Raw genomic sequence first — 14,116 nt, 5'->3', positions numbered from 1 at the left:
CAAACGATAGATAGCTTCAGTAAATTCGCTGGCTACAGGATTAACTAGGGTAAGTCAGAAGGAATGAAGATCTCGTTAGATCTAGCTGGAAGTAGCTCTCCTATAGGGACATTTAGATGGCAACAGACAAACCTCAGATGGCATAGCATCTTGTTCCCTAAGGAAATTAAAAACATAGTCAAGGTTAACCTAGCCCCATTAATCATGCAGTCAGGAAACGTTTTAAACAGATGGAAGGCACTACCCCTCTCCCTTCAGGGGTGGGGGTGGAGGAATGATACTTCCCAGGACACTTTTTCTTCTGAATTCCCCCCTTCCCACATATTCCTTTTATTTTACTGAAATCGACAACATGTTCAGGTCTTTCTTGTGGGTGCTTGTAACAGAACATCCTTCCAAAGATAGAAGCCCTCCGTCAATACAGGTTGGTTTAGATCTCCCAACTTCACCGTTTACGGTAAGGCAATTTTTTGCCAAGCAGCACAGTGCTGTGTTCTTTGTGCTGTACAGCCCCAGACTCCAGGTGGAGACAGAATTGGTTGATTCTTTACCCATTCCAATGCGCTGCACTCAGATTACCACAGATTCCCTAAAGAGCAATTACCAACTGTTGTGGCAGCCAGAAATACTTGGCATACCACTTTGAAATTTAAAGACTCCCCCCCGCCACCTTCTATATACCAAGGCCTCTATCTGAAGTAACTTGAAACTGTATAAAACGCAACCCCATCATTTGGCCAGATGGATTTGAAAAGGAATTTTGACCATCAATTTATTGAAAATAATACTTTCCTCCATTTTATAATATTAAAAGGAAGGTTCGGTCTAGAGACTAAGAAGTGGCGGCACTATAGCCAACTCAAACATGCTGTCTCCCACCTGTTTTGCCCCAATGCCTGAGCTACCCTGACCCACCTGAACTGCTTTCATTTCTCCAAATATTATCCAGATTGCCAAGACCTACGGCAACACTATATATACATACTTGACCAGCAAATTTGAATTAAACATGGATTCCCTAAAAAAGAAATAGAAGGAGGAACTAGACCAATTATTCTCTGCTAATGGAAACACATTTTAGTCAGTGCTCTGAACTGCTCTTTGAACCTCCACTTAAGATTAATCCAGCAGAAAATGGAGGCAACACTGGACACCTCTCACTGTTCAAAACAGGTGCCACTAAATCAGACAAATGTTGGCACTGTAATTCAGCAGATGCTAACTTAACCCATGTGCTCTGGTAATGCTCCTATCCCTGTATATATTGGGCAGAACTTAACTGCAGAGTTATTTTTTTCCTATTAAATAAAATTGTGTTACAAGCTAAACGTACTACAAAAATGGAAATCAAAAAGCAGCCAACAACTGAAGACTAGAGCACAGACATAATAAGCTTGGCAACTACGGGAAGAATTGTATACTGAAAAAATTCTCAGATATGGAATGCTTGCTTTCCTGTTAGTATCTGAATGATCCTATTAACAGCATGGGCCCCGCTTTGAGTTCCCCCTCCTCACCATCTCTATCCCCTTCTTCAGAATATTGTTTCTATTCTTTACCTTATTTTAATAATTTTACTATAACTAGTTGGATTTTTATAATCAAAATTGTTTTCGTAAATTGTTTAATACAAATGATTTATAATTTAACTGTTCAGATTATATATAATTAAATATTTCAGGTAATAGTTAAGGTTAGGTAGCAAATGGTTAATATATTATGAGAAGTTCTTTATAGTTTGTATGTTTTTCTGTGTGTGGATATTTTAAAAATGTAATAAAAAGTTAGAAAAATAAACTAAAAATGTACATCTTGCCTAAGTGACAACTAAGAATATGATCACAGCCAACAGGAATTTGAAGGGGGCAGACAGCAAGGAAGAAGAATGGTTCACTGTATGCACAAGAGGGTATGAATTGGATTAATTGAATTCAACTGACCCAAGAGGAAATTCAGGATGATTATCAGGAAACATTGCCTAACTGCAAGGCGTATTAGATCACTCTTTGGAAATTACTGAAACGCCATTGCTTGTGACATTTAAAACTAGCCAGGGCAGTGGTATGGAGAATAAACTGGATGGAGAAATCTTGCATTAGCTGAGCAAGAAGGCAGACAAGATGTAACTTAATAGGTTTCCTCCCCAGCCCTCCCCAAAATCTTCTCAGTTCCATGATTCTGTCTTCCATTCACAAGGAGTTACTTGGACAGAAATTTGATCTACTTTTAAATATTGTTGTACTGATGGTGGTGTATACTTAAGTCCACCTATCCAGTGAATTCTCCATTTCCTGTGACAATTTCCAGAAGATTTTAAAAAAAAAATTGAGTGCTCCCCCTGCTGGATGTGTGGCAATGGTTCAGTAACTATTCCCAGGACTATGCTTGATATCAATAATACATACACAGCTTAAGCTGAGCAAATACATGAGACTGGGGGGTTGGCAGGAGAGGGGGATGATGTCACACTGGCCCTTTCCTAGTTCTGATGTTCAAGGACAGCGATGACATACATACACCAATACTCACCAAAGACACTCTTTACCTTAATGTGAAAGCACTGAGAAACTTATTAGTTTTACTATAAGCTATTAATAAGAAGAACAGAGATTTAAGTGATACTAAGTAGAAAAAACAAGGAAATGGTTACAAACAAAACATGCTTTTCAGTGTCCAAGACTCAATTTTAGCAAGCTATAATCTTTGTCCAAACAGCTTTCTCACTTACATCAAGCTACCAGCATCTCCAGCCCTTTCAGCAGAAGGATCCAAAGTTAACAGAATCAGAGACTGCTATCCCCTTTGTTCCCTATGTGATGGATAAATAGAATGTCTTTTTGCTCTCCTTGTATTTCCCAAAGTCTACTGTCACTGCCTGAAGAGCCAAGAAACCTTCCTGGGGGTTCAGACTTTCCTGTGTTCCTCAATGTGCTCACCAGGCTGTGTCCACCACCACTTGTTAGCTTGATTGCTTTGTTTACCTTATATGTAAATGTACTTGCATTGTCATCTGCCTGTAATCAAGCCAGGCAGATCCACATTCCTTTGTTGAAGGCAGATTTGTTTATTCACTGCTTCCAAAACATATTTCAAGAACTTATTTCCAGCATACACACATAGCTCTATACATAAAACGTATGTACATTGCACAATTATATTCATGACCAGTGTGTCACCAATTTTTATATGATACCTTAAAGACACTGGCTAAATATTCTGACCACAGTGTGCTGAGGGTGCCCTTTGCCAGTTAGTATAAAGAGGCTCTTAGGGTCACACTTGGATTGATGCTTTCTTCACTCTTCTTCAGGAGTGATATCCTATGCAATAAGGACATTAGATCTGGGTACGAAGTGTCCTAACCTTCCCCGTCTCTGCTGTCCCACACCACATCCACTAGTGGAAAAATAAGATTTAAATCAAGGTCCATAGTGTAAAGTCCTGAAAGTAAACAACTGCCGTCCCTGGCAGCAGCAGATTAACCCACATTTTCAGCAACATTCTTGTCCAGATCTTGATTCTTCTTGAATGAACCATATTCTCTAGAGCAACAGAGAGAAACTGCCATTCTAGAACAATCCAATCCCCTGACAGTAGCCAATGCCAGATGTACCACAGAAAAGGCATAAACCTTCCATGATGCAGAATGTTGTATCTGGGGCTGGGTCCCACGGGCCAGGTCCCGCGGGCCGTAGTTTGCCCACCTCTGTACTAGATGCTTAACTTTTTGCTCATGATTTGTGTCAATCTTATAATATGGGAGAAATATTTCCGGAGAGTAATCTGCTTATGCCCTAGAACAGGGTGCATTGATTTAAATCAGCAATTTAAGTCACCAAGTAGAAAGCTTCAATTTAAATTATCAACTTTAATCAACTTTTCCATTTGTACTTCAGTTATTTTCTAAAGAAAGGTGCATTCTCATTGGTTGATATAGCCTTTAAAACATGATTTACAACTAAATAGAGCCTTTACACCATGTTCAGTACATCTTTTTGCTACCTAGGAGGGGACACTATAACTATATATGTTTATTTAAGCAAAACAAATATTTTCAGATTCTTATTATAAATTTTTAGTATGATAGAAAATAGTAAGTGATATATTGCTTATTTACTAGATCAGGCATGGGCAAACTTTTTGGCCGGAGGGCCATATCGGGTTTCCAAAATTGTATGGAGGGCCAGTTAGGGGAGGCGGTGTCTCCCCAAACAGCCAGGTGTGGCCCAGCCCCTGCCTCCTATCTGACCCCCCTGCTTCTCACCCCCCGTCGGTTCCCCCGGGACTCCTGCCCCATCCACTACTCCCTAACCACTTCTGGACCTCCCACCAACCCTCCCCTCTCATTCCTGATTGGTCCCCCCCGGGACTCCTGCCCTCTGACCGCCCTGTCTCCTATCCACACCCCCGACCCTGACTGCAACCCCCAAACTCCCCTGCCCTCTTATCCAACCGCCCCACCCCCTTACCACGCTGTCTGGAGCACCGGTGGCTAGTGGTGCTACATCCGTGCCACCCAGAGCACCGGGTCAGGCCGCGGCTCTGCAACTGCACTGCCCAGAGCATTGCGCCGGTGGCGTGGTGCGCTAAGGCTGCGGGGGAGAGGGAACAGCAGGGAAGGGGCTGGGGACTAGCCTCTCGGGCCAGGAGCTCAGGGGCTGGGCAGGAGGGTCCCATGGGCCGTAGTTTGCCCACCTCTGTACTAGATGCTTAACTTTTTGCTCATGATTTGTGTCAAGCTGCATTAGGATGGTAACTGGTTTAAACAAACAAACAGCATATAAAATTTAAATTAAAGAAAACCTTAAATGTTTTGGATATATAAACTTCTCTTATCAAAACACGTTTCACATTTACAACCAAATGATGTACTAAAGGAATAGAGGGATTAATTGTGGCCAGTGAATTAAGCTGAGTATTTCAAGTCAGCCTGGGAAAGTTTTCAAATATACCTAAGTGAAAGTGACTGGAGCTTAAATTACTACTCGCCTTAGGCCTTGTCTATAGTACACAAGTTTTGTTGAGAGAAGTCAGCTTTTGTTGACAAAACCGTAGAGGTGTACACACCGAAATGCTCCTCCTGCCAATGTAACTCCCCTGCTATGCTGACATAATAAAACCACCTCAACTAGAGGTGCAGGGCTTACGTCCGTGTAGTTAAGGCAATGCAGTGTCTGCGTTCCTTAGAGTGGCTGTTAGCTGTCATTCTTGTCAATATCACGGCGGAGCCTGACGCGGCTTCCCTCCTGCTCCTAGCAGGGAACAGGGTGAGAAGTCCCCGGTGGCTTCCCTCCCACTCCTGGTGAGAAACGGGGAGGCGGCAGCCTGCCGGTTGCCTGTGGGGCAGCCAGGCTCCCAGTGGAGCTGAGATCAGGCTTTCAGATCTCTAGACCAGGCTCTCAGATCCCTACACTGCTCCTCTTAGGTCGGTGGAAGCGCTCCCGGTGAAGGCGCGCAGCACAGATCCAAGGAGGATAGTGTGGCCATCAGCCACTGCAGTAATTAATGCGGGGGTTTTAAGTCGACCTAACATAGGTTGACTTATCTTTGTAGTGCAGACACAGTCTAAGTCTCTTGAAAATGAGATAACAGTCTGCTAAGTTACTTAGGCTTTCCTTCAAACTTTTAAAACTAGTAAATTTTATGCCCTCCCTCCTCATTTTTATTCCTAGACTGGAAGAGAGACAATTTTTTCTGCTTTTTCAACTCCCAATCAATTTCAACTTTGAATGAATTAGTCCAAAGGAAGAACATATTCTCTGTGCCTGCAAAAGAGGCTACTGATGTCAAAAGCTGATTTAGCGCTTCAACAGACTCTGGTTCCAGGTGCTTAGCTAGTGACTTCCAGCAGTTAAATGGTGTAACTTTCTTTAAAGCATCATAAAACGTGTACTGCTTGAATGGTTCACTTCCAGGCCTGAAATTTATTACGGTTGGCAAGATTGATGGGTGATTATTCAATGCTCATGTCATAGCAGCATCTTCTTCAGCAGCCTGGCATCTACCTGGTGCTTTCGGTTGAGAATACTGGCAAGAAAATGAGGTGGAGTAAATGCTTGATCCATCCGATTTACTGCCTAAAATTTAATTTTGGTGCTGGGTATTTCTTTCTTCAATATCTCAAAGTTCTTTCCAAATTTTAACAGCATTAGCAATTCAGCAGCAATCTTTCTGTAGTTTGTCCAAGGCTATGAAAATAGGTTTCAGTATATTTATCAAATCTTCTACATTTCCTTTTAGTCCAATGTTGAATACTTTGGCTGTGAGAGTTCCATCTATTTTGTCTCAATTTTCTTCACAAAATTATCTTTAGAATAGGCTAGTTCTAAATAAACAGCTCAAAACAGTCAATCACTGACTTCCATCATACATCTTGAGGGAGAATTAGTTTAAATGCTTCTATTCTCTTCAGTGAAGCTGGAGCAAAGTGGTTGTTATGGAAGCATTTTGCAACTTTAACTACTTTTTCCTTTATTCTTGAAGTTGTATGCAACTCTTTAGCTAAAAGATGCATCAAATGAGCACGGCACACCCATGTGTCATAAGTTTCAGATTCCCATCACTATCTTCTAGATTTCTTCTCATCTTTGCTACATTTGCCTCATTGCCTGTGACAATGCTACATACTTGACACTTGAATTTTTGTTCACAGTTTGTTATAGCTTTTACTGCTACTTCTTTTAAGTATTTGCTGCATGGGCATTTCCTGCTGTATCAATTGTTTCTGTAAGAGACAACCCTATCTCTGTTGTCATATAAGCACATATTACTGGAGCACTGTGTACACTGTTCCATGCATCAGATTAACTAATTTCCCCATCATTGTTTTTTGCACACTGTTCAATGTCCTTCTCACAATCACCTTTCAGCAATGTCTGCTCTGCTAGATGGAGTGTACCATATTTGTAATGATTGAACCACGTCAATGAAATATTTGTTCTGAACAACATGAAAGGGAAAACTGTGCAATCTTTTCATTTATGGAGTCTTCCTGGAATTTGCTGGTCCTGATTGCAAATTCATGCCTTTCTTAACTGGATTATGATGAAGAAAGCATGTTTTGATGCAGTTAATTTACTGTCTGAAGTATTCAGAGTAACAGTCGTGTAAGTCTGTATTCGCAAAAAGAAAAGGAGTACTTGTGGCACCTTAGAGACTAACCAATTTATTTGAGCATAAGCTCAACATCCGACGAAGTGAGCTGTAGCTCACGAAAGCTTATGCTCAAATAAATTGGTTAGTCTCTAAGGTGCCACAAGTACTCCTTTTCTTTTTGTCTGAAGTATGTTTAGTTGCAGCACTGTTGGTGGTAACAGCAGATGACACTGAAATTATGGACATTGCAGATGATGGACATTCACAACTCCTTATGTCTAAGCAGGGACCCTGAAACAAAAGGTAAAAAAAGTCACCCTCACTCACTCGTTATTACTAACAGCACTGCTTTAAAAAGATTGTAAATGAAAGATTTTTCTCCTACTGCAGCTGTCTGTACCACCATTTAAATGATATTTATTCTAAACTCAGTTTTACAGGGCAAACAATTAGTCAATTATACAAATCTTAATCTATTTAAACCCTTATCTCTAGCAACATACCAAACAACTTGGGAAAAAACCATATTTTAAATGTTAAAATTCATAAATGACGAATAAAACTTTACTTTTAAAGAGGAAATCTTCACCTAGGATATTTGATTATACGGAACAATAAAAATCATTTCTAAAGTCCAGTAGTAATAGTAAAAATTTAATTGACAAACACTCCCACAACAAACTAACATACCAATCATATTTTGAATAAACATTTTGAAATTCATAAGTAATCCACCAAAAACACAAATTTATGACAATAATCTAAGTTATCATTATTAGCATAGTGAGACATGGAAGGCAGCCCAAAAAATGGTGCAAAAATAAGTTTACTAACCAGCTGATCCAGATTGTTCAAGCACATCATCTTCAAAGTCACTGTCTTCTGAGGAGCAATTTTCATAATGTTGTTTTATTCTGGCAAGTAGGCCTTGCATCTCTCTTGCACCATTCACAGTTGCCATGAGTTACTTTTTTACCCAGAGGTACAGGAATTTCTTGAAATATATTCCCAAACAGGTTCTTTTTTAGAACTTGCAGCCATGGCAGTTTTTCCCCCTCCAGTTCCTAGGTGTTAAAATCAACACTAGAAGCTACACTGAAGAATGTTGCCCCTTCTTCCCAGAGTCCTACTTTGCCAAGTGTTGCGTCTTTCTGGTTGCATACTCTGCTCCTTCTCTCGTTACATATCTCACTTACCCTACTCCTACCCCAGAAAAACAAAAGAAATAACAATCCAAGACTTCTTGTAACATAACCTATGTGCCTGTTGCACTGCAGTATTTTATTTGTTTAGAGACAGAGAGGGAGGCAGTTGAGAAGTTAATGGATTTCTGTTTGTATCTGTCCATGTGCACATGCAAGTCGACAGAGCAAGGCCATTTACCTGAAGTGCCCAGAACCATCCAGAAGCAAGGGCTGGTAGTTATTAGGCAGATCAGTGTTTTTCCATGAGCTGGTAGTTGGAGTATAAATATTCATAATTTGAGAACTGAGCCAAAGCTCAGGTGTGGAGAAGCTATAAAGTAGGAGCTTGAAACCACCCAGATGGGTTCAGCGGATAAGCCTGATGAGATACATGATGGTGTCTCCTGGAGTCAGAGGCTGGGCCCAATGCCTGTGATAACTTTGTCAAGTCTCTTCACTCAGTAGCACAGCTCCTGGATCCCCCACAGGATCAAGCCCTTAATACAGTACATGACCTACTGTGCCATATTTATTAACCTCAAAAGTTAAATTCCTTCCCCCCCAGATTCTTTCTTTATATAGAGAAGCAGTCTAACTCAAAGTGGGTCATGGATTCAGCGTATTTATTTAAATGTTTTAAGAGACTATAATAAATTTAAGCTTAAACACATTTATATTAAACATTTTATATTAAAAAGAAAAATAATTTAAACAAATTAATTTTTTTTTTTTTTAAAAAAAGCATTGATTTTTATCCACCCTGCCTTGAAACATGAGAATTGACAGGTCTTGTAGTTATAACATGATTGAACCACGTTCAATTTGCAGAAGCAAGCCTCATTCATATGAAGTCCTCTCTACGTTAAGGAATCAAACAGCTGCTAGCAATAGGTTTTTCTGAACTGCTGTTTTGAACTGAAAACAGATTAAGTGACAGTATAGACAGGAAGTGTCTCAGGAACTTGGCATCCAAGCACAAGTCCCAACCATGCTTTCTGTAACAGTGGTTTTGTTACCATTTACATTAGCAGTTACATTGTTTTTAGCACAGGTTCAAAGGGAGCCACTGCAGACAGCTGCGGTTCCGTTGCCTAGTGTAAAAGGAGACAAGTATTCTATTGCTTTTTCAAACTCAGTGCTGCTGGATCTTGAGACATAGGGTAGAGAGCTCAACTGATCCGGGGCGGGGGGTGGGGGTGGGGAAGAAATGTGAGAACTGGCAGCAGCAGCACCCTCCATCTAACAAGTAGACTATGAAATTAAAGGAAAAGTTCTTGGGCTACTTACTGGTAGTGAGTGAAACCCAGGGTAGGTAAGGCAGCATACTGCTCAGCAAAATCAGCGAGCCGGCTAATCACCGTGGCGAGCTGATGAGAGTGGGGGATGGGAAAAAACAGTCAGAGTCAGAAAAGGAATTGCAATGTAGAGAGAAGTTACAAGAGAACCTTGAACTGTCTTGCCACAGCACTGACACATGCTTAAGCATGATAGTGGTGGGGAACGGATTAAGAAGCATAGAACAACTTAACAGATCAATTTCTACAGCCACTATGAAGCTTCATGTTTATGTCACTTGAGGTTGTATGCACAAGTTTTGCTCTCTGTAAAACTTAGACACACAGGAATGGTTACACCAGATTGTAACAATGGCCAGTCCAGTTTGTTTACCACCTCCACCAGCACCTGCTGGGTGAGTGGTTAACCATTTAGTTCTCTCTTTCCAGGACTCGGACAAGTAAAATGAAGCCACTTCCGGCTCAACAGACCCTCCCACTTCCATACAACCCCTCAGGAATCAAGAGGCCTTGGGGGAGGCTGGGGAGAGGCAAGAGATCACATGGAGCTAAGGACCGCTCACCCACGCCACAGTAGTCAGCCACTTTTTCCTGGGTGTCCAAGTCCCAGAGGAACTCCACCTCACCAGCACCCACCCAGAGACCAACTAGGATAAACATCATTCACCCAGAGGCCATCAGCTGTGTCCACCCGCAGGATGTTGCGCACACCACTTCTCTCTCACCTTGGGCAGCAGCAGGTTGAACCCATCGCGGAGAACAATCAGGTCCTGGAAGGAACAAGTAAAGAAAGTTCAGTTCAGCTCTGCTTGAGAGCAACCTGCTCACTCCCCTTTCTCATTTGTGGGAGGGAGAGGTAGGTTCTGGCCTCTCTGAACACACAGCTGCCATGGATAATTAAACTGCTCTTCCCTCCCAAGGAATCTCCAAGAAAGAGCCTCTCCATTTCTCATCTTAAAACTCACACTTTCCTGAATCAAAACGCTGTAAAAGAGGGACCTTCTTTAAGCCAAGCAGGACTGGATATTTGTCAGGGTCCATCAATGTCATTGCTTCTATATCAGCCAGAAGGGGGCCTGCAGAGCAACATGAATCCTGTTTCAACCCTCTTGGGTGGAAATCATGCTTTTGTAGAATTCCTAGTACCCCAAGGGAATGAGACTAAATCCTAACAACCCCATATGGAAATGCAGGCACTACTTGCCACAGATCTACAGGGCTGTTTCAAGACTTCACTTCAAAAAGGCTGGCTAGTCCAGTAGAGCTTTCCTTTTCCCTTCTCTGGCGCAATCAAATATAACTGAGTCCAAATGGCATGGGAAAAGCAGCTGCCAAGCTGCTAAAATCCAGGCAAAATGCAGGACTGCCACAGGAGAAGAGCAAAACTGCACTACCAAGTCTCATTGAACAAAAGGAACAACAGTGGTTGTGATGAGTTTGGGAGGGGTCGGGGAAGACAGCAACATGCTGGGGAATAACACTATTTTGTATGGTTTCAGAGTAGCAGCCGTGTTAGTCTGTATCCACAAAAAGAAAAGGAGGACTTGTGGCACCTTAGAGACTAACCAATTTATTTGAGCATAAGCTTTCGTGAGCTACAGCTCACTTCATTGCTGAATGCATCCCATGAAGTGAGCTGTGGCTCGCGAAAGCTTATGCTGATATAAATTTGTTAGTCTCTAAGGTGCCACAAGTCCTTCTTTACTATTTTGTATTAATTTTGTACAGGCCACCCCCAAACCCTTGACAGAAGCAAATGCTGAAGAGCAGGACACTGTGTGTGGGGTTTTTATATAAAATTCTTACCCATTCTATTGACCCTGAATAGCTCTTCTACTACTGAAACAATCCAGATTTTCCATATAACAATTGAAAGCTCATGATCTGCATATGTCAAAAGTGGCCTTGATTTCTCAAATCCGTGAACTGGTGACCAACTGGCATGACCAACAGGTCATGCAGACTTTTTTTCTTTGCGCAACTCACATGATTGTGAGTTTCCCTAGTTTAAAGCAACAGATGACACACAAGTGCTGTTGTTTGAGGATAGATCTTGCTTCATGCCAAAAGAGTACAGCATTGCTCTACAGCTGTAGGTGTGTTTAGGAGAATTAGAACTCCAGCTAGCACTGACTAAAATAGTCTCTAATGAGATTGGAACAGGGGGAATTAGCTCCAGAAGTAAAATTAAATAAAATTTTCAAAAAATTCTATTTGGAGATTTTATTTTTAAAAGTAAGTTGATTTTAAACTGTCAAGTGAGCAGCATTTGGTGGGTTCTGTGCAGCTCTCTAGAGAACAAACTCAGAGTATTGTTTTACCGTGTTATCGCCCACATAGCAGGAAGTGGCTCCAAGATGAATGATAGCAGCAGCTTTTGGACAACAGTGGGCAAAGGTGTGCACGTGAGCCATCACATCATGACGCAACCTCTTCTCCTCCTCAGCTGCCATCTTGAAGTCTATGTTATCCAGGTTTGCTTCCATCTCTTGGATTTGCTCATCTGTGATAGGCAGTCCCAGTGACTGAAGGGGGGAAAAAAAGCAAAAACAAAAAAGCTATCTCCCTCTGACAGAAAGAGCCCAAACCAGATGGAGACAGAAGCAATACACACTTTATCCCCATATAACTCCTCTTGGATTGTCAATTAGATATTCTTGTGAGTAAAAGGCCACATAATAGGACGGTAGTAGCAAATGATTTAGTTCAGAGATTCTCAAACTTTTTCAGTAGGATAGCCTATTTATTAGCGTCCCTTGGTCACCATTCCCCTCCGAGCCACAATTACATAACATCCTTGTGACAATAGCAGCAATTGCTGTCATGGAAAAAGCACTTTCAGGAAAGTAATGTATCATAGCTTCTCTTAACGCAGTTTAGTGGCTGGAAAGGAGAAGCATCACCTTGTGAACCTGCCAGAAAAACTTTGCAGACCATCAGTTGTCCACAGTTTGGGAACCTTTGCTTTATTTAAGTACCAAGCCCTCTATTTCATGTTGCTTGTAACTTTCTGAAATGTTTTCCTTCGTAGACCTCATCTTAGCTCAAAACTAAAATGTCTCGGAAGTTGGGGTAAATCAGTTCAGTCACTTGTCTTAGGCAAGTGAGGAAAATAGGACACATTTTCCACTTGAAAAAAATATTGCTACACTTCCCCAGGCCCCCCGCCACACACTTAATTTACATAAAACTGGAGTAGCAGATTTCAGACTTGGCAGACTGTTAGTATTCCATGCGGAACAGCCATTAGGCTGTGCTCGAAAAAATCAAAGTCATTTTAGAGGGACAGCTACTTTTAAAAAATTACACTTGTTTGAAAAGTTATTTTACCTACTATGTTTTACAAGTAATACCTTAGAATACTATAGTTTAAAGATGTATAATTAGGCAGTTGGATTCCCATTCTGTTTGTGTGCATCTTTCATACAGCAACAGGGGAAAATTAAAATGGGGAAAATATAATAAATCACAAGAGTTAGCAGGAATCCACAAAACTAACTAGCTGGCAAGTTGATATCATTCCTTTAAAGTTAAAAGGTTTAAAGCTAGGTGTTTGCACATGCGCATATGTAACTGTATGTTTCAACTGTGCAAAAGTGCATGTCCCACAGTCTGAGCTGGCAGATAGTATTTTGCTATATTCCTTATTGTCTGGTCTACACAATTATTCTTTTGTACAAATCTCAAACATGGAATTGTGCAAGTTATCAAGGTTAAGAACATAGGTTCTCCTAATTGAACAGTACTTCCATTTTTATGCAAAATGGCACCTGCTGGCACTGTCCTGCAGCTCTTTCCTTTTAGTGAGAGAATTAATGCAACAAAACACACTGAATTCTCAACTTCAGTGCTGGATTAAACACATCTCAGGATAATCAAAAGATAAGGATTTGAGACCAACAATAACTCAGCCCCACTGCTCATACACTGTATTTTTAGTTCAGTGATTTTCAACCTTTCCTATCTGGGACCCAAAATCCACCCACAGTTTGGGACTCATCCAAATCCCACAACTCTTTGGGGCAGCAAAACCTTGAATCACAGCAAGAACTCACAGCTGGTTTGCATGGAGGCACTAAACAGAGAAGTCTGAGTGTTAGAAGGATTTGCTGGTAGTGGATGGTGCTCTGCCTGAGGATGCATCAAGCTCTGCTCCTGGTGAAGGACTGAGAGGAAAGAACGGACTGCAGAGGGACAGCTGGGACAGGACAGAAATGGATCTGTGGCAGGGCAGCAGCAGAGAAGGAAAGTAATTCCTAGTTATTTCCTTAAGTCAAAGTTTCAGAAACTGTCTGAAGCCTGCACCCAAAAAAGGGAAAAAAGTTCATAAGGAAGGGATGCAACCTAAGCTGGATCTCAAACAGGTTATTAGGAGAAAGCAGAAGCCTACAAAGAATGGAAGACGGGATGGATCAGCAGGGAAAGATACCTGCTGGAGGTCAGAAAGTATAGAGAAAAAGTGAGAACTACCAAAAGCCAAGCAGAGTTGGACCTTGCAAAGGAAATTAAACTTACAGTAAAAGGTTCTATAGCCATATAAAG

The 14,116-nt window shown here is 41.3% G+C and overlaps 1 protein-coding gene across 3 annotated transcripts in view; it reads right to left on the bottom strand.

Moving 5' to 3' along the window:
• The window catches only part of ADSL (adenylosuccinate lyase), a 46,374-nt gene that overhangs the window by 16,595 nt on the left and 15,663 nt on the right, over window positions 1-14,116 (bottom strand). For all 3 annotated transcript variants that reach the window (XM_077830368.1, XM_077830372.1, XM_077830378.1), the window contains 3 exons: window positions 11,896-12,099; window positions 10,300-10,344; window positions 9,567-9,646 (listed from right to left, as the gene is read on the bottom strand). In XM_077830368.1, the coding sequence (XP_077686494.1) occupies window positions 9,567-9,646; window positions 10,300-10,344; window positions 11,896-12,099 (329 nt within the window). The remainder of the gene's footprint in view (window positions 1-9,566; window positions 9,647-10,299; window positions 10,345-11,895; window positions 12,100-14,116) is intronic.

Source organism: Eretmochelys imbricata, chromosome 1 (genome assembly GCF_965152235.1).
Source record: "Eretmochelys imbricata isolate rEreImb1 chromosome 1, rEreImb1.hap1, whole genome shotgun sequence".
Classification (NCBI taxonomy): Eukaryota; Metazoa; Chordata; order Testudines; family Cheloniidae; genus Eretmochelys; species Eretmochelys imbricata.
The sequence above is the reverse complement of the archived record's forward strand: the minus strand, read 5'-3'. Positions and strand labels throughout refer to the sequence as shown.